At 34.3% G+C, this 25,907-nt stretch overlaps 3 protein-coding genes and 2 pseudogenes across 3 annotated transcripts; all 5 read right to left on the reverse strand.

The window, feature by feature from the left end:
* Positions 1-4,892: 4,892 nt before the first annotated feature.
* On the reverse strand, positions 4,893-6,654 carry LOC148927191 (uncharacterized). The gene is made up of 3 exons (XM_089069678.1): positions 6,560-6,654; positions 5,825-6,174; positions 4,893-5,752 (listed from the first exon to the last, which is right to left on the reverse strand). Exons 1-3 carry the CDS (start codon positions 6,564-6,566, stop codon positions 5,132-5,134), a joined length of 978 nt encoding a protein of 325 aa, XP_088925804.1. The 5' UTR covers positions 6,567-6,654; the 3' UTR covers positions 4,893-5,131.
* Positions 6,655-12,612: 5,958 nt separating this feature from the next.
* On the reverse strand, positions 12,613-13,200 carry LOC125196468 (monothiol glutaredoxin-S4-like). Its single transcript, XM_048094994.2, has one exon. It carries the CDS (start codon positions 13,117-13,119, stop codon positions 12,811-12,813), a length of 309 nt encoding a protein of 102 aa, XP_047950951.1. The 5' UTR covers positions 13,120-13,200; the 3' UTR covers positions 12,613-12,810.
* Positions 13,201-15,390: 2,190 nt separating this feature from the next.
* LOC125196995 (monothiol glutaredoxin-S5 pseudogene) lies at positions 15,391-16,034 on the reverse strand (annotated as a pseudogene).
* Positions 16,035-20,229: 4,195 nt separating this feature from the next.
* Positions 20,230-20,798, reverse strand: LOC125196442 (monothiol glutaredoxin-S4-like). The gene has a single exon (XM_048094958.2). It carries the CDS (start codon positions 20,714-20,716, stop codon positions 20,408-20,410), a length of 309 nt encoding a protein of 102 aa, XP_047950915.1. The 5' UTR covers positions 20,717-20,798; the 3' UTR covers positions 20,230-20,407.
* Positions 20,799-21,552: 754 nt separating this feature from the next.
* LOC125196953 (monothiol glutaredoxin-S5 pseudogene) lies at positions 21,553-22,198 on the reverse strand (annotated as a pseudogene).
* Between the last annotated feature and the right edge of the window lie 3,709 nt (positions 22,199-25,907).

Raw genomic sequence — 25,907 nt, forward strand, 5'->3', positions numbered from 1 at the left:
TATATTTTGCGGACAGACCGAAATGGTAAAAGTGGACAACATTTCACGGATGGAGGGAGTAATCGTCATATAGTTTTATCTTTACTTTTCAATCGGTGTTCCAAGTTCCAACGGTATAATTAATTGTAATATAAAGTAACTTTTTTTATTTTATTTTATATAGCCAACTATATGATATTACTATTTGTAATATAAAGTAACATTTTTTTTATATTTTATATAGCCAACTATATGATATTACTACCTCTGTCCCTGAAAATTTGATATATATTACCATTTCGGTCCGTCCCTGAAAATTTGATACACTTCACTTTTACCATTTTTGGTAGTGGACCCCATATTCCACTGACTCATTTCTACTCACATTTTATTATAAATCTAATACTTTAAAAGTAGGACCCACATCCCACCAACTTTTTCAACTCACTTTCCATTACATTTCTTAAAACCCGTGTCGGGTCAAAGTGTAGCAAATTTTGGGGGACGGAGGTAGTACTATTTTTTCAATGAACTTGTTACATATAAAAATGCATAACAAAATATAGGGCACTTTTAGGTCATCGTTAGTTTATTATTAAGTCATTTTAATAAATGATGACTTAAAATGATCTAAACATGACATCCAACCCAATTTTTATAAAATGACCTAAAATTGATTAATAATGATCTTCCTTGTTTTTGGTTAATTATTAACCATTAGAACTAATCCTTAGGCCAAGATTTAAGCTTCATTAATGGATTTAGTTACATTCTTGTTTGGATCATCTCCCTATATATACATATACATACCTGAGATGGAGTTGGCACAATCACCGATTGTCCACGTTTGACTTATTCAGTAAACCGTTTGCCTCTCGGATTCTTCTTAACCTTCGGTGTAAGTACATCATTCTCATAAACTTTCTCGAACGCATGTCAGATTTCATCAATCACGTATGCACCATCAATAGTGCACGGTAATGTGTGTATCTCAGGACACACATTTGCTCCAACCCTCTGTCCAAAGAGCTTCATATTCTTCATAGGAACCCGTGCATATTTAGCCGCAACTTGTTGCTTCAATGGGACTCCTACATGAATAAAGGCTGAAAAAAGGTTAAGTAAGATTAAATCAATAATAAAAGAAATAATCAATATGGAATTCGTATCACTCACTGGGATGTATTGCTGATCTAATTGCGAGAGCACAAAGAATGTACGTTGGCCAGGTATTCCAATTTCCAGCAAAACAGCCCATATTTTTCCCATTGACGCGCAAACGACCTAAATGGTAGAGTCACCTTAGTTGGATCGGTCGCGTTGGGAAAATACTCCATGAGTTCTTGTTGGCACGTAGTTTCAAACATCTATAAAAAAACTATAATTAATTATGTAGACAAAATATCATCTTCAAAATGACAAGAAACAAGGGTATAGTAAAACGGTGTTGTCGTTGATTAAGTGTTTAGCATAATTAATGTCTACGTCATTTTTATTTCATAGTTCCGATTAGGCGACGCCTCATGATTATTTTTAGCAAATGATTAATTATAATTAAATTTTGTACAAAAGACTATGTTTTGCCGGTGGTCTCAGCCCAATTCTCCGGTGGTCCTAGGCTTGGCTCAACCCAATTCACCGGTGGTCCTAAGCTTCTGAATTTATAAAAAGAAGCTCAGCCTAATCTCCGGTGGACCTGGCTCATAAGCAATCCGTGTAAGGGGAACGCATGTGCTGATCCAAAGCTCTATGTACATCGAAATTGTTATGAGAAATTAGGTTTTTACTACTAACTTAACTCTGACATTTATGTGTATACATAAAAGTATAATAGGTATATATGAAGATATAATCTTAATTTTATCTTAAGGGGGCGTTTGAATAACTAGAAAAGGGTAGATATGAGCCCTTATCCATGTTTATTTTTCTGTTTGGTTACAATATCGATTTTTACACATGACCCGGTAAAAACACACTGACCCGAAAGATTTTGAGATTGGTATCACAGTTCAGCGAGAAAGTGAATACCTCTTTTCAATTGCGATAAGGCACCCTTCCTGATGCAGCAATTTAGATTGAAATTTTGGAAACAATTTTACCCATATCTTCCGTCGTTTAGCTCTCTTCCTCTCATTTCTTCCACACAATTTCTAGTTGGCAGTGTATAGCTCGTTCACCACGCCGATTATTCGACTTCCACAAGCGATGGACGCCGAAGATGCCCGGCGAAAGCAGGTAACGCCCTCGTCATCCCCCTTTGGCTAACTAGTCCGTCGGGGTTCTAATCGTGGTTATGTGAGTAATTTTGTTCCAATCGTTACCACCTAATTTGTGCAGCTCATTCTCAATTGGATCCAATTTGTTATTGCTGGACATGGTAGTCTGATATTCAGCCCCAATTTCGTTATTCCATGTCGAATCCATACAATTCGATGTCGCTTGTGGGCATTTATTTCTATAAATTTTGGGTGTAATCGCCTCATTCAATAGCTTACTTTGGCTTGTGAAATAGTACCTTTTTGCTCTACTAATTCAACTTGTAAATTATAAAATGGGTCAAATTAGGTTAAAGATGAAAGTTGCAAGTAAAGTTAGTTTTTAATAGACTGTGTTTCTCAACTAGTAACTGATCTAACAAATGTGTAATCTTACAACTTAGTTCGACACAAATTTCATGTTGATAAATTAGGAGAATTTTGTCTAATCTTGCTGCCTATGTCTATGTTAGATTTGTTTAAGAGATTAGTGCAATGAGTTTATGACAGAATGTTGAGAAGAAAATAAAAATCACATCTTTAATTAAAATGGTGAGGTGTGTTGTGGTTGTTGATGTCTAAAAGTATTTTAAAGAATTGGAGTTTACAGTTGATACACTTTATAGTTCAATTGGAGTATCATGTTGATAAATTAGGAGGAAAATGTCTACTCTGGAAATTAGTTCAAAAAACTTTCTCTGCATTTGTTCCCAAAATTTTCTTCTATGAATTATCAAGTTTTAATTATAGTTTCTACAGATAAAGCGCCGCCGCATAACAAGTACTCAGTTATTGCTTTTATTGGAGGAAATCATTCAATCTCATCAAATGAACATGCTCCTCCTATTGACATTGGTTGTATCCCTCATCGATTTACCCCGAAGGAAATGGCATATTCATCAATTGAGGGGGAGATATGTACTTGTTGATAGAATTCCAGCTCAAGTCAAGCACATGGATAGGCTTGTAAGAGTTTCAGACCGATATTGCTTTGACAATATGCGCATGAACAGGAATGCTTTTGGTCGCTTGTGTCGTATTCTTCGCCAATACAGCGGCCTAACTGACTCCAAGTACATAAAGGTTGAAGAGCAAGTGGCTATGTTCTTATGCATCTTATCCCATCACAAGAAAACTATAATTATTGGTTTTGAATTCACAAGGTCCTCGCATACAGTGTCCCGATACATGCACAACGTTCTGGGTGGTGTTCTCAAACTCCACGAAACATTATTTGTCCAGCCAGAACCTGTCCCGGATAATTGCACCGACCATCGTTGGAAGTGGTTCAAGGTTAGCATCTTCACTGAGCTAATGGAATAATTTTGTTGTTTATTCATAACCTCAGTTATTATTTGCTTTGTTATTCTTGAATGGTGTTGGATTGTTGTATTGTTGTAAAAAAATGACTTGTTCTTTGCTGCCGTGAATAGTAATAAATTGTTTTGTTTGTATAGGGTGCCGTAGGAGCATTAGATGGGACATACATAAATGTGCGAGTGCCCATTGAGGACCAACCCAGGTTCCATTCTCGGAAAGGGCAAATATCAACCAACACTCTTGCTGCTTGTGATAGATTTTTACGGTTCACATATGTACTTCCTGGCTGGGAAGGATCGGCCGGGGATTCGAGGGTTCTCCGTGATGCAGTCTCAAGGCCACACGGGCTGCGCGTCCCCATAGGTACGAATATGAAGCATCAATTACATTGCTTTGCCAAATCATGTTCTATTTTGTTACTGAACCATTATGTTTTCTTTTATTTGTAGGCACATACTACCTATGTGATAATGCATATGCTAACAACGAGGGTTTTCTCACACCATACAAAGGAGTGCGTTATCATCTTAAAGAGTGGGGTCCTGCCGCACATGTGCCTCAAAATCCAGAGGAGCTCTTCAATATGAGACACACCAAAGCGCGCAATATCATTGAACGGGCTTTTGCCATACTGAAGATGCGGTGGGGAATACTAAGGAGTCCTAGCTTCTACCCGCTACAGGTTCAAATCAGGCTAATCACATGTTGCTTTATTCTTCACAACTTTATCCGGCGTGAAATGGATGACGACCCTATCGAGAACCAACTTGACATCGAACTAGGGGAAGTTGCAGAAGGTGAAGAGCTAGGGGAGAACCTCGGTTATGTTGATAGCATTGAGCCTACAGATGCATGGACTAACAAGAGAAGAGATTTGGCATTGCACATGTGGAATAACCGAGATGGTCATTAAGAGAGAGACCTACGACTAAATCTATTTGACTAGCGAACTTTGGTACTCTTTTGCAGATATTTTGTATGGAGTGACTTCAACTAATTAGCACTTGTACTACTTATTTGGTTGTGTTGATGAAATTGTTATTTATAAGAACCTAGTGATGCATTTCAAAAACTCTACGTTTGTCTGCATTATATGGCTGATTCTTGTCAATCATTTGAGCTTCAATTTGCAACACTGATATCATATTATTTCGAATCATAACATTCAACAAATAAATTCCAGCTCAACAAACAATAGAGGAGAGACTTAGAATTTTTTATAGATAATATAATCATTCATGAAATAATTAACACAGTGCTGAGCATTCAACATTGGAGTCACAAGATGCGCACAATTTCCAAACTAATAGTCTTTTACAAAATTTTACTCTACCTGCATCTTACAATATCCAAACTAGTAATATTTTGGACAACACAGATTAGTTACCTGATAAGTAGCATATTTCATAGACAATATCCATAATGGTTTTTGTACAAAATAGATGGTTCACCAGGTGCATATATCACACAGTAGAGGGTGGACACATTTAAGAGTTTTGTATTTCAGCATAAGAGCACAAAAGATTTCAACGACCATCGTTGCAAAAAGGTCAGATCTTGCACCGAAGACCAACCATCTAACCGATGTTGTTCTCTTCAAGGAGGAACATGACGAAATCTGGCCTATCAGCCTCATCCATCCCCCGGAATAGGTCGAGCATCTCAGTTTCCTTTGCAAGTATTTTTGCAGCTGTGAACTTTTGTGTCTTGGTCAGCCCCTGGACCACACCAAGAAGTTGAAGCACCTCCTCCCTTTTAGTGGTCAAGTCGAACTCATAGCCAATCCTAGTGGACAGGGTGTGTAGTCGCTCGTTTGTGTCATCGTTAATGCGTTTCATCATCTCAAGTACCCCATCCAATGCTTCTCCAGCCTTGCGTTTCTTATTTGCTTTCTTCAATGTGGGACTGTTCATGTCAGTGTCACACGCACTATCAACCACAGGAATCGCACTATCAACCACAGGAATCGGATGTTCCCCTTCTCCAACTGATTCTCCAACATAAATGCCATCCATGTCGGGGTAATAGTCGTTCTCCGTGTCCACGTACGTGTTCTCCTGGGTGGCACGAACACGCTGAGTAGATTCAGCTGCGTCCTCTGCACTTCCGCCAATAGCTCGGTCCTTGCCATATATAATTTTCCATGCTTCGAAGTAGGGCCAAGACTTACCTCTAATGTACTTTGCATCCTTATTCGACTACACATAATTGAGACAAAATTCATTGGCAGTTATACACAATAGACCTTATGGAAAAAAGAGAACAACTACCTTGATAATTTGGGCCCATTGTTCCTCGTCACACTCTATTTTGTGATCACCATTGTCATTGAAGCCGACTCCGCTGCGATTGAGTATGTTACAGAGCAAGAGATAGTTCTTTTTCCATATCGATATCTTTGACCAAATGTGCGGATGGATTTTCAGATCAGTTTTCGGGTTTTGCCGGTGCAAGTCTTCTTCGATCCTTTTCATGTATCCAGTACGAAAACCATTATCCGCTTTCCATCCATTAGCAACAAGTTCTTTCATGGACATGATAAGAGTTTCTTCCTCCTTATCTGACCAACTCCTACGTGTCCTGTCACCCTTTGGTCCGCTAGACCGTCCAATGTTTCTTCCTGTCATTTGTAAATATTTGTAAAATTCAAGGTGCTGTCATGAGTTGCATTATCAGGAAAAATTATTTACATTGTGTATTGATTTGAATAATGTCATCGGGTGAAAAAGTACATCGTTCCAACAATAATCGTAAACAATGTGACATGACTTACAAAAAAATGCAGCAATGGCACAATAATTGTTAGGAGGCAGGTACTAGTGACACAAGCCAAATAAGAGATGCATACACGAGAGAGGCGCAAATACAAAAATGCTTACAACATACAACACATTCAAATCGTAAAAGAGAAATTATCTTCCGAACATATGTGAAATATAGCAATATTCAATACTCGAGCTCCACAATGCTACTAATTTTGTAATGAGTAAAGTTTGTAGACCAACCTTCCATTGTAGGGGATGCTGAAATCCAACACCAAGCAAGTGCAATCCAGGTTAAAAATTTGCTTTGATTTTATGTTCTTCTAAGCGTCTACAATGGCAGGAGCGGGAGAGCGGGAGAGTGGGAGAGCGGGAGAGATTTTATTTATATCGGTAATCTCAAGTAGGGTTAGATGTAGGACATAAATGGAAATTCAAATTTTAATAGAGGACACTTTGGTCATTCCATAAAAAAGTTGATCATTTTTTTAGGGCACGCTTTGCTTTTCTAGTTGGACTAGAGACATCCAATTTGGTACCAAACATCCTTTAACTACAAAGGTTGAAACCAACATGAGTGGGAAAAGTGGAAAAGGGCCCATATCCATAATTTACTTATATACATATTCAAACGCCCCTATCTTAACCTTTGTTGTTGCATACATTTATCTATTCCAACCTAAGTAAGGATTAGATATATGTTTGTCTACGTTTTTGCGTATCATGAACTTAACAAGTATCCTTTATATTCTTACACTTGTATATAAGTATCTCAAAATCAATAATTAGTTAAAGACCATTGTTTTAAAAATCGAACTGGCAAGCGAATTGACGAAGTTACTTGTTCACATTTCAACTATTGGTCGACCCGCTTACTGTAGCATATATAATTAAATATATATTATATAAATACATCAAAGTTATTATACTCCATCCGTCCCACTTTAGGAGTCCCGGTTGAGTTCTGCACGAATTTTAAGAAATGTAAAGGAAAGTTAGTGAAAAAAGATAGTCGAATGTGGATCCTACTTTTTTATATTTTATAATAAAATGTGAGTGGAAAAAGGTTAGTGGAATGTGGGGCCTAATAGCATTTATGGAATATTCCAACCGGGACTCCTAAAGTGGGACACCCAAAAACGGTAATTGGACTCCTAAGTTGGGACGGATGGAGTATAATAAAATGTATTGTAGTTTTGATCAAATTATATTATAATTTAGTTTATAATAAAATATTATTAATAATTCAGGATAAGTAGAATTAAATTTCAGTAAAACTTAAATATAACTATATAAATATATACCTAATGGGGAGTGATCAATTGCTAACTAATTAGCAATCTCAAACTAAGACTAAATCTTAGCCATTAGATTAGAAGATCTAGTGGTTGATATAATGCCACATGGATTATATTTTTAATTAAAAAAATTAATAAATAAAATTAGCGGGTATTAATGTCAATTCTCTCTCATTAAAATCATCTTAAAACTTTAAATTTACGTAACTCTCTCGATTTAAATTATTTTTTCGCAAAAAATATATCAAATTAACGATAATTTTATAAGGATTCCAACGAGATCTCAATTGCATATGTTCCGAAGACGTTTGGATGATGAAATTTGATATTTTTTATTTTAGTTTTCGTAAATGTTGATAACCAGATTTTATCAACAAATACATCAAAAAATCTCAATAAAATCATGTAAAAATCTCAATAAAACCATGTAAAAATTTCAATAAATATGTGTTGATATTTTCTTGTACTAATGTTGATATTCTTATGTCATATTGTTGATATTTGTAATGCACTATGTTGATATAGAAAAACTTTCACGAAAATTATCATATTGTAACATAATGACGATATTACCTTTTTGTTGATATTTTGTCTACTATTTATTGAGATTCGTAAGATTTAATCTCATCCATTCATTTTAAAATCTAAAGGTGGAGATTTGGTTTTGATTTTGGATTAGGATGCTATAAGCATTAGAATATGACCCCTACCTAATATATTAAAACTTATATATCATTAAATATGTTATGATAATATTCAAATTTTCGTGTGATAAGTTACTATTAAAACTTATTAAATAACGATAACTGTAATTTATACTTCATCGTCCAAAAAAAAAATATATGATTCTCTCTACGGAGCCTAACTTGGTCAAGCGGATTCAATGTCTTGAACAGTACTCCGTAGAGAGGAAATTGAAATCTAGTTATAATTATACGGAAATTTTGCTTAATACTAGAGTGATTTTTAAAAACATTAATTCTAATTACAAGGAGTATTTTTTTAAGCGAAAAGTTTGTTTGAGCGACACCAAACTAATACTCCATCCGTCCGCGAATAGGAGTCCCGGTTGAGTTGGGTGTGGGTTTTAAGAAAAGTTTGAGTGTAATAATTAAATGGTGTGATAGAGGAATGTGAGACCCATTTATATTATTATTTGCTTTATTCTTTGGAATAATGAAATCTAACATTAGGAGAGAGAGTGAAAAATTGCAATCAAAGTGGATTAAAATTAATTGCAACTTCTAAATTAAGAGAACAATGGGGACATTTTTTATACTCCCAAGGTAAAATGTCTAACCGGGACTCCTAATGGCGGACGGATGAAGATGGCCAACCGGGACTCCTATTCGCGGACGGAGGGAGTATTGTTTTCCTGAGAAATAATGTAATAGTAAAATTTATAAATATGGTTGTAATTGCAATATTATAATCTTCAGGGTAATTTCCAACAATAAAATCAAAATTAATGAAACTGCCTTCCAACTCATAGAAAATGACTGGAAAAATGTAATTAAGGAACATTTTAAGATGCCTCGTTGCACACAAATAGCATAACCCGGAAAAAAGATGTTTTTATTTTCAACAAAGATAATGGTAAGGCAAGTGGATAAGTAACTATATATATCCATCTATATCACTCTACTTTAGAGCATTCGCAGCGGTTGTTTTTTTTCCGTCCGTCCGTGCCGCTGAGCAGGCGGCGTCCGTCCGCCGCTGGAGCTCGTTCGTCCGTGCCGCTAAGCAGCCCTACATGGCACGTCCTGATTGGCCAACGGCTTAGCCGTTGGCAAATTCGAATTTTCTTTTTTAAAAAAAAAAATTCATAAATAATTCTAAATAATACCAAAAAATTAAAATTTTTTTTGGATTCGAAAAAATAGAGCCGTTTATGGACGTTTTTTTTTAGATTTTTATGATTTTTTTTAATCCCAAAATCATCTATAAATACACACATTTATCATCCACTTTTCACATCAAATTATCTCTCATTCATAATTTTTCATACTAAATCATCTACTTCCTCTCTCACCCAAACTCTCTCTAAAAAATTCAAAAATGAATTTCACCAATCTCATTGCGGAAGCGGAGCGCGAAGAACAAGAATATTATGAACAATATCGTGCCACCTGTGAAGCCTATGTCGCCGCCAATGCCCCCGCCCCTCCTCCTCAACCAACTAGAGCAAAACATCGCTACATCCCTCGTGATCGAGAGCGAGCCCATTAAAGGTTCGTTGCCGACTATTTTTCCGACCAGCCACGGTATCCAGAAGATTACTTTCGGCGCCGTTTTCGCATGTCAAAACGGTTGTTTATGCGTATTGTCAACACATTGTCCACCCGCGTTGAATACTTTCAAGAAGGTGCAGACGCAACCGGTCGGCAAAGTCTCACGGCGTTGCAAAAGTGTACTTGTGCCATCCGACAACTTGCTATTGGGCAAACGGCTGACCTCTTCGACGAGTATTTGCATGTCGGTGAGTCAACTGGAATCCTATGCCTTAAGAGTTTTTGCAAGGGCGTTCGTTCTGCTTTCGGCGAGAAATTCCTTCGGGCACCCACCACCGACGATTGTCAACGGTTGCTTCGTTTTCACGAAACAGTCCATGGTTTTCCCGGTATGCTAGGCAGCATTGACTGCATGCATTGGAAGTGGAAGAATTGCCCGACTGCTTGGAGGGGGCAACACTTAAGCGGCCACAAAGGTGGCGGCCCAACGCTTATCCTTGAAGCGGTCGCCGACTACCGCCTATGGATTTGGCATGCATATTTCGGTGTTGCCGGATCCAACAACGACTTGAACGTGTTATATTCTTCACCACTCTTCGATGATGTTTTGAATGGTGTAGCACCGGCGATCGACTTCACCGTCAACGGAAATACATACCACATGGGTTACTATCTCGCCGATGGTATCTACCCAAGGTTGTCGACTTTCGTGAAGTCGTTCAACAACCCACAAGAGCAAAGACGGATTCTTTTTGCGCAGCGTCAAGAGTCTGCTTAGAAAGACGTCGAAAGAGCTTTTGGTGTCCTTCAAGGCCGATTCAACATTGTGAAGTCCCCTTCTCGGCTTTGGTACGTTAAGAATATCGCCGACATAAAGTACACGTGTATTATCTTGCACACCGATGGCGGCTAACTTTTACGACGAGGATGAAGCCGGAAGCTCAACCGTGAGGTCTCCCCCACGCCGAGGTGTGCATACGACGGTGAACGAGAGGATCGAAAGAAGAAACACAATGCGCGATACAAGAGCCCACACTGAGCTACAAAAAGATCTAATCAATCACATTTGAGCGAAATTGGCAACGAGTAGTGCGTCTTTTTAATTTTATTGATTTTAATTATGTAATTTTTAATTTTTAGGATTTTAATTGTGTAATTTTTAATTTTTAGGATTTTAATTATGTAATTTTTAATTATTTTGTAATTTGTAATAGTATTTCGGGTATTTTTAATGCATTTTAATATTGTGGAAATGTTTTTATTTAAATTGAACAATAGAATGGTGGGACCCTTGAGCTTGTCCTTAGCTAAGAGCACGGATATGGGTGTTGTGCTCTTAGCTAAGGACAAAGAGTAAAAGTGGGTCCGGGCCCACTTCCGTGCTCTTAGCTAAGAGCACGGATGGGAATGAGCTACTTGAGAAAGACTTAACATTTTTATGGAGATATATATACCTCACTCTTGATTTTCTTTAATTATTCTACCAAAATTATATCTTGTTCGAGAATTTGCTGAAATATACTCCCTCCGTCCCATTAGAAATGAAACGTTCACATGTGTTTTGAAAAAATAATAATAAATAGTTAGAGTGAAGAAAAAATAAAGTAAAAAAGAGAATAATATAAAAGGGACTCTCCTCTACATTATTCTCTCTCTTACTTTATTTTTTCACCACATTAGTTATTTATTATAATTTTTCTAAAATAAGTGCGCAAAAGCAAACGTTGCATATTTAATGGGACAGAGGGAATATGATTTTCTCTACCGAGATAAAAAAAAACAGATTAATTTCTGCCTTTTGAATATGGCCATGTTTTTTTGTCCTTTGCTTATCAACAAATACTCTACTCCTACTTGTGATATGTAGCCGGCATAAAATCTAATCGTCCCATACTAGGAAATTGAAAAATATAGTATAAATGAACGCAATAAAATATCTTGAGCATATATGAATATGAGCATTATTAGAAAATAAGTTAATTAATATAAAATCACAATGTCAGTTGGTAGAATTATTGTGATAATCTTGAGTCTTGACTACAACATGGACCAAATTTATGATAAAACCATTGTAGCTGGTGGATATATAAAACTACCTTGCTTAGGTTATCAAACCTACTTAATATGACGTGGTTTTGCCCAGTAATAAATTTGTTTACTATAAAATCAATTAATAGTTCAATTACAAAATAGTGAAAATTGATACTACTCCTATTATATAGCGGTATGCTTGGATCGAAACCTTTGGTGATTTCTAAATACAAAATTTATCAAGTACTACCAAATAACACAAAAATATTTTTCTCCAAATATCAACATATTTGTGGTTGCCAACTTAATTTTGTGGTGTGACCAAACATAAAACTCTCTCTTATACACACGCGCCTGTTATTATAAAATTGATGGTGATGACATCATAATCTCATCCAGATAAGAAAATAATTAAATCACAGTGCAAAGTCAATTAGGGGAATATATTCTAGTTTACCTTATTATAGAGTAAAATTTTATCCAGTTGCTTTAGATCTCCACGTTTTCTCCTGGACAGTCATCATTACTTTAACTTACTCTGTATAATATTAAGTCAAAACCATAAATTAGTACTTATACATTTAAACCAACTTTTTGTAGAACTAATTATTTTACATGATATATTCAACTTTTCCAAAAGCGTAACAATCGCTCTTCATAACACCACATCTAATTTTACTACTCAAAACTTATCAATCAGTGGATTTCTAGTAAAACTCAAATGTAAAAGAGCGAATTAAAGAAAAACAACAATATTAAAACTTAATTAACAACATTAATTAGCTTTACTAAAAACATTAACTCGGTACATATAATTAATGTCAGAGCTAGCAAACTCAAGAGCCCAAAAAAACCTCTCTCGCTCTCTAACTACTTACACAAAAATGCAAATACAAATTGCATTAATTGTTATTGTATAGTAGTAATAAAAAGTTCAAAGCCAGAGGGCCCCAGCCCTCTTGAGCATGGGCTTCAAGGATCTCTTGAGATGAAGGCTCATGATCTCATTGGCTCCACCAACAAACTCACCGCCTATGAACACTGCCGGCACGCTAGGGTTGCAGCCGAGCCGCGACAGCGCCTGCTCCACCTCTCTCCCCCGCGGGATCTCATCCAGCTCGTACACCGTCGGATTCACCCCAAAATCGGAGAAGAGAGACCTAATCGTGTGGCTCATGCAGCACGAGCTCTTGCTGAAGATCACCACCGGCTTCTCCGCCACCATTTTGCTCACTCTATCCATTTTAATTAATTACTCTTCGATTGAGATTTGATGATTGCAAGAAAGTTGGAGGAATTGATTTGTTTTGATGTTTGGTTGTGGGAAAATGGAGAATGCGTGGGGAGTATTTATAGGGTTTTGGAATGTTTGGGATTAATTATTGATAAGTAAGAATTTAATTTGGAGGGGGAATTGGGTTTGAGAGTGATTGATGTAGAAATGCACTGAATAAAAAAGTAAAAATCAAATATAAGAAAATACTCCTAAAAAAGAGATGCATATATTAGACGATAACGAATCTGTGCATATATACGGAAAGAATGAAGACGTGTCACTGGTACGGCTTTACTGGCGTATATATATGATGCTTTTATTATACTACTTTTCTTGAATATCTCTTTTTTATTTTATAAAAATAAATATTGTTTTTTTCGCAAAAATATTCTTTTTGATATGGGATGGGCTTAAGATTTCCATATCGAAAAAAGTCTATACCCACTATATGAATTATATGAATTCACTAAATTTTTAGCATACATAGCAAATCATTTGTGGAATAAAAGTTGCTGGCTTAGAAATTTTTTTATAATTTTGTCTAGTAAGAATGCTATGCATTGGCCAATTTGGTGAGTTTGCAGGTATGATAAATTTGGTAAAAATTTGACTGGATTCATATTTTGTGTATATCCGGATTACCAAGTCTAGTAAGCTTGATATGAATTATATTGATGTGTTATAAGTATAGAATTCGCCTAATTGTCGTCGGATTTTTTATAATAACCGTCACAAATTTTTAAAAATTTTTAGTTTACCCAATGTAGATTTTCTAGTTACGTACACCGTTGTTTCTTGGGTGATATGCATGCTTAAAATATCCAAAGTATAAGTTACTAATATTCATATTGCTTGTGTCGTCAATCATGATGGTTGGATTATAAACCCTACTAAAAAAAGATATAAATATAATAGGTTGAATTATAATCAATGAACTAGTTTCTAGCACCGAACACTGTCGAACCCTTCATTTTTAGCTGGTTTTAGTTCAATTTAAACATTTTAGTTCATCTATGCTGAACAAAATTAATTAGTGATCCAATGAAATTTGGATTGATTTTCTGCTATTAAATTAGCCCAATTTATTTGAAACTCTTTAAGAAATTAATTACTGTCACTTATCGTGAGTAATATTGATTACTGTCACTTATCGTGAGTAATATTGAGTAATATTGAGTAATATTAATTACTGTCACTTATCATCTTAATTATATATAATCCATGATCCCTTTAAATTTTATTTATCTCATGTTTAAAATATTCTATGTCCATTAATTAATCAAGCTTGCTTGCTAGCTCAGTTTAGTTAATTAACTTTTCATAAAAAAAAGGTAAAAGAGTTCTGAAATAAATTTCAATTAGTTAGCATATGCGCAATATAAACTTAATCAGAACATCTCTTAGGATATTACCAACTCTACATACCCCAGACACGATTAGTAAAGTAACAAGTCATTCTCAAATGTTGATTACCGCAACACAATATGACAAAAAATCCAGACATATCGACAAGTGAAAGTATCGTATGACAAACATTGTAAGCTCAATGTTACTTGTATATATGGATTAAAAATAAATAGTCATCGAGATGTGTACTTAGTTTAATCAGGCAAGGAGTACTTATCTCACAATGATCCGGTCGAAGTTATACCACACTACATTGTTATCAGACAGTAAGTAACTTCAGATCAACATTAACAATGGTTCGCTATAGATTTTCTACATCTGTCTAAGTTGAGAATATCAATTACTTATTTTTACTAGAGTATTGACTGAAAAATCTTATATAATCATGTGTCTACCTATTAGTCTATACTGTAAAAGAAGCACTAGTCTTTGTTCCATTATGAGTAATAAATAACAAACTATATGATTAATTAATCTATTTTCATAAAATTTCAAAATTAGAATTTACAATATACAACAATAACATGTTTTTGTTTTAGTATATACCCTAGCAGGGTGGCGGCAATTGGTTTGCCAAAAGCATTAATTTTGTTATAGTGCAAAATTGACCGATAAATTAATTTTCAGTATAGCAATAAACTTTGAGTTGTTCCACGTTAAAAAAATATTAATCAATTATTAATCTCTTTAGAATCATAAATGTACTTATGTTCATTATTAATCTTTCGTATATATATTCATAAACAACCCATGCATAGTGACGGAAGTTTTTTACTTTTGTAGTACAAGTATTTAATGGCAATATATGAACAAATTAATGGAGCAAGGAAATCAACAATTATTCAAACTATATATAGTTTCATAACTCATGGTGCAACTTCAATACAAAAAGGTTGAAGTATACACAAATTATTTATATAGGAGATTGGGAAGCATAAAAAGCTTCACACTCTCCCTACACCTCAATACTAACTATAGTATATATATATCCTAGTCGACTCATATACGACTATTATTAAGTATCCATAAAAACTAGTACTACATTTAACACCATTGTATCAATTAATTAATTATTAAACCCACAATGCACCTGCCCTTTTGAGCATGGGCTTCAATGACCTCTTGAGGTGGAGACTCATGATTTCATTGGCACCGCCAACAAATTCACCACCTATGAACACCGCTGGCAAGGCCTGGTTGCCCCCCAGCCGCATCAGTGCTTGCTCGATCTCTTGGCCCCACGACATCTCGTCCAGCTCGTATATTGTAGGGTTCACACCAAAATCATAGAAGAGGGACTTGATGGTGTGGCTCATGCAACACTCCGTCTTGCTAAATATCACGATGGGCTTCTCCGACACCATTTTGTTCACTCTCTCCATTGATATTGCAAATCAAATATTGATTCAATATATGTCACCTTCCAAAAATGTGTTGTGATTTGTATGTATAGGAAACTTTGTTTTGATGTGATGAATATGTGGAGCATGGGAGCATATATATATATAGGGGAAGGAAAGATTTGGGGTAGAATTGGAATATTTGCTTTCTCTCTCTTTTGTTGGAGAACATTGGATTGGAGGGGTTGAGAATTAATTTTTTTGATATGGGATATTTGATGATATCTTTTTTTGTGAGGGTCCAAAAATGAGAGTGATTGATGTGCCCTACTTCATAAATAAAATAAAGTAGCAAACGACGACGAATATTTGCATACGAAAGAACGTGTCCTTTGTACGGGTGACTTATACCACCATGCATGATTTAAATGTTAGTAGTACTTAATTTTTTAAGGATTAGGATATGTCTTATGATAGCCACAATTTACTAAAAAGATATTCCCATAAAATAATTAAAGTGGCAAGTTTCTATCAAATTGGGTGATGTAAGAATATTTCGCATTCTTGATTAGTCGATGTTATCTGATATTATTATTATCCATCAAATCTACATTATTCTAATCATACATTCATGATTTGACTTGTGCAATCTCGGAATAGAAGTGCAATTTATTCGACAATCGTAATTTCTTTATCTTATTTAGGTATAGTTGTCTTTGTGATTTTTTTTTAATCTAATCATATTTTTGAAATTAATGAATTTTAATTATAGAAAATATTTAGAGTGTATGTATATTGGGTGGTCCAATTGAATTGTGTGGTGTGTGTTTAGTGGATGCATCTAGCGAGCCGGAGAAAGAAATAAAAGTTGGATTTATCCAATTGGGACCTCTTACTTTTCTTTTTCTTCTTGCTCCAAAACATATATTCCACCCACACACAAGCAATGGTGAATAGAATATAATTCTTCTTGTGGAAATTAAACTACATTGTACTAATGTTGTTCAATTTATTAAGATCCCAATTCCATTTCTATATCTCATCTCATGTAATTAGCATTGCATTAAATGTGAATATATTGCTGATTGTAACCTATTAAATGGACTAGTATACAAATTAAACCTAATATATACGTATAAGAAAATTACATCCACTATATTTGGGTCCTTCCTTTTATTGGATATATAGTTTTTCATGATGGTTTATATTCACGTCATAATTGTTAACTACTCCATATAACACGATTTTTAAACCTTTTAATTCTATCCGGCAATCGTAGTTTGTGATGTGGTATTTGGTATGAATAATGAAATATTAAAATGATGTTAATTTTTTAATAATACGTTTAATGAATGTTCAAAAATCACATCGAATTTATGATTCAGTACCACGATTAGTGTTATTATTTAAGCGTTATTAAACCTAACAGATAGAATGTTGAGCTATTCTACTTTCTATACAAGATCGCCTTAATTAGTGCACGTGTTCCATTACAATTTGCAATTGATATTCTCAGTGTAATTAAGAACTTGAAAACTTCTCTCGATCATTAATTAGTTTTTGATCGCTTAACTTATAACTTATAACATAGTAAGTACGATAAAACTACAAAAGTATAAAATAATCTCTTAGCTAGTTGGGTGGTTAAATTATGTTAGCATTTTTAACATAATTATACTAACATGAAAATTCTCCTGAATTGAGAAATCAGGTTTATAATCTGTTAACACCTTTAAACACCTAATCCTAACAAAAATGACATATTTTTATTGAACTCAACACTCATTCATGTGGGCACTAAAAAATTGAGGCATTTTTTTTGTGAAGGTATATATAAAAAAAAAAGTAGCATTCAACTTTCGCAGCAGCTTTTCGTCACACATTCGAATCTATTAAAAAGAAGAAGAAAGAAAAGCCGACGTTTAGAATGTGTGTGTATGCTTGACAGCCGTCCAAGCTTGTATGTACGCCAAGTAATCGTCACACGAGATTCTGTATATCATGACCTTAACTATAGTAATGAAATAGTATAGAAGAGACAACAACACACTGAGGAATCGTCAAATGCTGGATTCTAGAGTATAACTTAAAGCTGCAAGAGCAAGTGTCCATGTGTGAATGGCCCTAAAATGCCCCAAAGGACAAGAGACATCTTACACAACACATCTGTGTGAAGCAGATGCCATTTATATGTACAACTTATATATGTATACATAATTAATACACGTGTGTGTATGTGTGTGTGTAGATTAGTGAATGTCAAACTTGTGTAGATTTAGAGACAAGTGCGGTTTTGAGAATCCCATACATGTACTCTCATTACTACCGTTTTAATTTGGCAAAACACATCTAGTGATCCCTAAATTTTGATTTTATCTGTTTCATTAGTTTCTCATACCATTTTTTATTTTAATAAACCCTTATACTTTTAGTTTTTTTTTTCAATGTCATTGTATTTTTATTTTTGTTTCATTAAATCCTTATTTAATGGATTTCATAAACTTTTCAATTATCTATAATATCAATATTAATAAACTGTAAATTTAATAAAAGTATTTTGTTAAAAAACACTTGAACTTGACTATTGAAAACTAGATGTATAAATAAAAATTATATATATCTGCAATATAAGAATTAAACTAAAGCGAAATTCATGAAATACAAGTTAAATAAATTAGACTTGGGTACAAGATAAACAAATTCTTGATTGGATTCTAATTAGAAGGAGTGTTTTGTTAATAGAAGTTTGTTCGGGCGACACCAAACAAACGTTGTTTTCCTGAGAAATAATGTAGTACTACTAATTAAAAGATATAAATATGGTTGTCATTGCAAATTTGCAATTAATATTATAATCTTCAGAGTAATTTCCAACAATAAAATCAAAATAAACTGAAACTGCCTTCAACTCATAGAAAATGACAGGAAAATGTAATTAAAGAACATTGTAAGATGCCTCGTCGCACACAGATAACATAACCTAGAAAAAGAGATGGTTTCTATTTTCAACGAAGATAATGGTATGCATGGCAAGTGAATAAGTAACTATATGTATCCATCTATATCACTCTACTTTATGCAACTTGAGAAAGACTTAACATTTGTATGGATGCATGTATATATCTCACTCTAGATTTTCTTTATTTATTCTACCAAAATTAAATCTTGTTTGAGAATTTGCTGAAATATATACTATGATTCTCTCTGTAGAGATCAAAAACAGATTATATTTCTGCCTTTTCAATGGTACTTGAAAGCATGGCCTATGATTTTTGTCCTTTCCTTATCTACAAAGACTACTTGTGATATGTAGCCGCCATAAAATCTAATTCCACAGTGGTAACCCTACCATTTAGGAAATTGAAAAATATATAAACGAACGCAATAAAATATCTTGAGCATATATGAATATGAGCATTAATAGAAAATAAGTTAGTTAATTATTATAAAAATCACAATGTCAGTTGGTAGAATTATTGTGATAATCTTGACTACAACATGGACTTAATTTATGATAAAAAAACCATTGTAACGCTGGTTACGGATATCTAAAACTACGCCTTGCTTAGGTTAATTAAACCTACTTAATATCACGTGTGTTTGCCCAATAATTTTATACTATAATATCAATTAATAGTTCAATTACAAATACAATAGTGAAAATTGATAGTACTAGTATGGAAGGCACATATAGCGGTAGCCGGTATACTTGGGTCGAAACGTTGGTGATTTCTAAATACAAAAATGATCAAATACTAGTACTAAATAACATACAATTATTTTTCTCCGTACAGAATTGTTCATGTCTACATAGTTGTGGTTGGCAACTTATTTTTATGGTGTGACCAAACATTCCATTACTCCGTTGTATTCCATATCTGTCATGCCACGTAAAACTAAAAACTGTGTCTTATACACACGCGCCTGTTATTATAAATAAATGGTGCTGACATCATAATCTCATCTTGATAAGAATATTATTAAATCGCAGTGCAAAGTCAGTTAGAGGCATATATTCTGGTTTACCTTATTAAGTACTATATAAAATTCTATCCAGTTGCTTTAGAGTTTAGATCACCACGTTTTCTCCCTGAGGTAAATACAAAATAAACATTTTTGTCACAGTCGTCATTATTTTAATTAACTCTAATATTAAGTCAAAACCATAAATTATAAATTAAATCAACTTTTCAGAACTAATTATTTTACATGATATATTCAACTTTTCCAAAAGCGTAACAATCGCTCTTTATAGTCAAATTAACTTCTCAACAGTGGATTTCTAGTAAAACTCAAATGTAAAAGAGCGAATTAAAGAAAAGCAACAATATTAAAACTTAATTAACAACATTAGCTTCACTAATAAAAACATTAACTCGGTACATATAATTAATGTCAGAGCTAGCAAACTCAAGAGCCCAAAAAAACCTCTCTCGCTCTCTAACTACTTACACAAAAATGCAAATACAAATTGCATTAATTGTTATTGTATAGTAGTAATAAAAAGTTCAAAGCCAGAGGGCCCCAGCCCTCTTGAGCATGGGCTTCAAGGATCTCTTGAGATGAAGGCTCATGATCTCATTGGCTCCACCAACAAACTCACCGCCTATGAACACTGCCGGCACGCTAGGGTTGCAGCCGAGCCGCGACAGCGCCTGCTCCACCTCTCTCCCCCGCGGGATCTCATCCAGCTCGTACACCGTCGGATTCACCCCAAAATCGGAGAAGAGAGACCTAATCGTGTGGCTCATGCAGCACGAGCTCTTGCTGAAGATCACCACCGGCTTCTCCGCCACCATTTTGCTCACTCTATCCATTTTAATTAATTACTCTTCGATTGAGATTTGATGATTGCAAGAAAGTTGGAGGAATTGATTTGTTTTGATGTTTGGTTGTGGGAAAATGGAGAATGCATGGGGAGTATTTATAGGGTAGGGTGCTACTAAGGACGTTTTGGAATGTTTGGAATTAATTATTGATAAGTAAGAATTTGATTTGGAGGGGAATTTGGATTGAGAGTGATTGATGTTGAGATGCACTGAATAAAAAAGTAAAAATCAAATAATAAGAAAATACTCCTAAAAAAGAGATGCATATATTAGACTATAACGAATCTCTGTAAGAAATACTATACTTAAGTATCCATAAAAACTAGTATTACATTTAATCAGGCAAGAAATACTTATCTCACAATTATGATCCGGTCGATGTTATACCACACTATATTGTTATCAGTCACTTCAGATCAAACTATATGATTAATTAATCTATTTTCATAAAATTTCAAAATTAGAATTTACAATATACAACAATAACATGTTTTTGTTTTCAGTATATACCCTAGCAGGGTGGCGGCAATTGGTTTGCCAAAAGTATTAATTTTGTTATAGTGCAAAATTGATGGGTTTAGGGTTTTGTTATAGTGCAAAATTGACCGATAAATTAATTTTCAGTATAGCAATAAAGATTGAGTTGTTCCACGTTAAAAAAATATTAATCAATTATTAATCTCTTTAGAATCATAAGTGTACTTATGTTCATTATTAATCTTTCGTATATATATTCATAACCGGGTATGCATAGTGACGGAAGTTTTTTACTTTTGTATATGTATTTAATGGCAATATATGAACAAATTAATGGAGCAAGGAAATCAACAATTATTCAAACTATATATAGTTTCATAACTCATAGTGCAACTTCAATACAAAAAGGTTGAAGTATACACAAATTATTTATATAGGAGATTTGGAAGCATAAAAAGCTTCACACTCTCCCTACACTTCTCTACTAACTATTGTATAAACTATATATCCTGGTCGACTCATACAAGACTATACTTTAGTATCCATAAAAACTAGTACTACATTTAACACCATGGTATCAATTAATTAATTATTAAACCCACAATGCACCTGCCCTTTTGAGCATGGGCTTCAATGACCTCTTGAGGTGGAGACTCATGATTTCATTGGCACCGCCAACAAATTCACCACCTATGAACACCGCTGGCAAGGCCTGGTTGCCCCCCAGCCGCATCAGTGCTTGCTCGATCTCTTGGCCCCACGACATCTCGTCCAGCTCGTATATTGTAGGGTTCACACCAAAATCATAGAAGAGGGACTTGATGGTGTGGCTCATGCAACACTCCGTCTTGCTAAATATCACGATGGGCTTCTCCGACACCATTTTGTTCACTCTCTCCATTGATATTGCAAATCAAATATTGATTCAATATATGTCACCTTCCAAAAATGTGTTGTGATTTGTATGTATAGGAAACTTTGTTTTGATGTGATGAATATGTGGAGCATGGGAGCATATATATATATAGGGGAAGGAAAGATTTGGGGTAGAATTGGAATATTTGCTTTCTCTCTCTTTTGTTGGAGAACATTGGATTGGAGGGGTTGAGAATTAAATTTTTTGATATGGGATATTTGATGATATCTTTTTTTGTGAGGGTCCTAAAATGAGAGTGATTGATGTGCCCTACTTCATAAATAAAATAAAGTAGCAAACGACGACGAATATTTGCATATGAAAGAACGTGTCCTTTGTACGGGTGACTTATACCACCATGCATGATTTAAATGTCACTTAATTTTTAAGGATTAGGATATGTATTATGATAGCCACAATTTACTCAAAAGATATTCCCATAAAATAATTAACGTGGAAAATTTCTATCACATTGGATGATGTAAGAATATTTTGCATTCTTGATTAGTCGATGTTATCTGATATTATTATCCATCAAATCTACTTTATTCTAAACGCACATGATTTGAGTTTTGCAATCTCGAAATAGAAGTGCAATTTATTCGACAAATCGTATTATTTTTTTTATCTAATCATATAATTAAAATTAATGAATTTTAATTATAGAAAATATTAAGAGAGTATGTATATGTATATTGGGTGGTCCAATTGAATTGTGTGGTGTGTGTTTAGTGGATGCATCTAGTGAGCCGGAGAAATAAAGAAATAAAAGTTGGATTTATCCAATTGGGACCTCTTACTTTTCTTTTTCTTCTTGCTCCAAAACATATATTCCACCCACACACAAGCAATGGTGAATGAATATAATTCTTCTTGTGGAAATTAAACCACATTGTACTAATGTTGTTCAATTTGTTAAGATCCCAATTCCATTTCTATATCTCATCTCATGTGATTAGCATTGCATTATATGTGAATATATATATTGCTGATAGTAACCTATTAAATCGACTTTATTATATTCACGTCATAATGGTAAACTACTCCATATAACACAATTTTTAATATTATACGGCAATTGAAGTTTGTGATGTGGTATTTAGTGTGAATAATAGAAAATTAATATGATGTTAATTTTTAAATAATACGTTTGATTAATGAATGTTCAAAAATCACATCGAATTTATGATTCAGTATCATGATTAATGTTATTTTAAGCGTTATTAAACCTAACATATACTAGAATGTTGAGCTATTCTACCTACTATACAAGATCGCCTTAAATAGTGCATGTGTTCCATTACAATTTGCAATTGATATTCTCATATGTAATTAAGAACTTGAAAACTTCACTCGATCCGTCTTAATTAGTTTTTGTTCGCTTAACTAACAGAGTACGATAAAACTACAAAAATTACCTCTTAGTTGGCTGGTTAAAATCTTAGTCCCACAGCCACATTAGGGTTAGCAGTTTTAACATAATTTTAACATGAAAATTCTCCTGAATTGAGAAATTAGGTTTATAATCTGTTAACAACTTTAAACACCTAAACCTAACAAAAATGACATATTTGTATTGAACTCAACACTCATTCATGTGGGCACTAAAAAATTGAGGCATTTTTTGTGTGAAGGTATATATATATAAAAAAGCAGCATTCAACTTTTGCAGCAGCTTTTCGTCACATATTCGAATCTATTAAAAAGAATAAGAAAGAAAGAAGGAAAGAAAAGACGACGTTTAGAATGTGTGTGTATGCTTGACAGCCGTCCAAGCTTGTATGTACGCCAAGTAATCGTTACATGAGATTCTGATAGGAATTAGCCTATCGGAGGAATTATTTGAGTGAATTTGTAGAGAGAAAAAGAGAACAACTCTAGTTGAGGTTCTAGGGGAAGAGAGAACGAGATTAATAATTTAATTCTTCATTCTGTTTGATAATAATAAAAGACTCCACACATATTTATAATATGTGTGGTACAAAAAGATCTCTATAAACTAGGAAAACAAATCAAAAGCAAATCAAATCCTAACCACTATGGAAAGTAAATAAAATCATAATAACTAAATAATACTAAAACATAAATAAACTAAATACATATACGGAGAGAATATCAGCTCCCTTCCGGAATAAAATAGAATATTAGGTCCCTATCAACTCTCCCACCGTTGAAAACCACCTTGCCCTCAAGGTGGAAGTCAGAAAAATAATCTTCCATCTCGTTGTCGCTGTCTTTGTTTGGATCTTCGTTTGCAAACAAAATTGTAGCGTTTGGAACCGCAACGAGTGATGGACAAACAATCTTTGGATATGAGATCTCTTCCGCGACTTCAGTGACATAACCAATGATGACAATAGTGATTTTTTGGCTATGGGATTTTGGAGGAAATTTGGTTTCCACCAAAGTCATTGCCTCATCCAGCACTTGAGGCGATTCGTCATCGTCTTGTTCCATCTCTTCAATGACAGGATCAGACTTGACATTTGTTGTTGACTCATCGTCGTTTTTTGCAACAGACTCGACGATAGAATCAGATGTGGCCTCCTTTTTAGCCATGGCCTCTTTCTTTGCTAAATATGCAACTGCCTCCATTATTTTGTTGAGAAGTTTATTCGTCTCGGCGAAGTAAATGGCATCCTCATCAAAATTATGATAAACATCATCCAAAAATTCTTGCCATGAGCACTTAGGATTCGAGCGTCGATACTCGTGGAGCCAAACGGATGCTGGATGGTCAAAAAATAACCTCACAAAAAATAGACGATCAGTATCAGAAAATAAATAATAGTCAAAATACTCCTAAATATCCAAAATCCATCTCACGGGGTTAACACCAGAAAACCGAGGAGGAGAGTCTGGAGGAGAGTTTGACAACAAGACGGACATGGTGGTAGAAATCAATAGGAGGATGAGAACTCAATGAAAGCACCAATTTGATAGGAATTAGCCTATCGGAGGAATTATTTGAGTGAATTTGTAGAGAGAAAAAGAGAACAACCCTAGTTGAGGTTCTAGGGGAAGAGAGAACGAGATTAATAATTTAATTCTTCATTCTGTTTGATAATAATAAAAGACTCCACACATATTTATAATATGTGTGGTACAAAAAGATCTCTATAAACTAGGAAAACAAATCAAAAGCAAATCAAATCCTAACCACTATGGAAAGTAAATAAAATCATAATAACTAAATAATACTAAAACATAAATAAACTAAATACATATACGGAGAGAATATCAGCTCCCTTCCGGAATAAAATAGAATATTAGGTCCCTATCAACTTTGATAGGGTTTAAGTTCCCTATCGAGAGGTTTGTAGAGCACACGAAGATTTAACGGAGCAAAAGAGATAATCCCTAGTTGAAGTTCTAGGGTTTTGGAACAAGAATGAGAAAAGAAGTATTTTATTTCTTAATTCTCAATGGAGCAAAATACTATAGAATTCTATTATTTATAGAATTCTAAATCCTAAACCTATCTTGCTAATCAAGCAAGATAATTAAAATAAAAGATTACAGAATATATGCAAAATAACTAAAGATAAATAACTAAAATAAGAGATATGCTAAAATAAAGAAAGGAATATTGAGGAAGATCTTTAGCGAGATTTGCTAGATCGAGGGCCCTATCAACTCTCCCACCGTTGAAAACCACCTTGCCCTCAAGGTGGAAGGCAAAATAAGAACAACCAAACTCGTATCCTGCCTTCGTAGATTCAATGTAGCAGGAGAAGATCTTTCTTTCCTTCAAAATTTGCAGTACCCGGTCCACATTAGTGTCTT

Source organism: Salvia hispanica, chromosome 4 (genome assembly GCF_029641045.1).
Source record: "Salvia hispanica isolate PSC_SH4W2 chromosome 4, Shi_PSC_v1, whole genome shotgun sequence".
In the NCBI taxonomy this organism is placed as follows: domain Eukaryota; kingdom Viridiplantae; phylum Streptophyta; class Magnoliopsida; order Lamiales; family Lamiaceae; genus Salvia; species Salvia hispanica.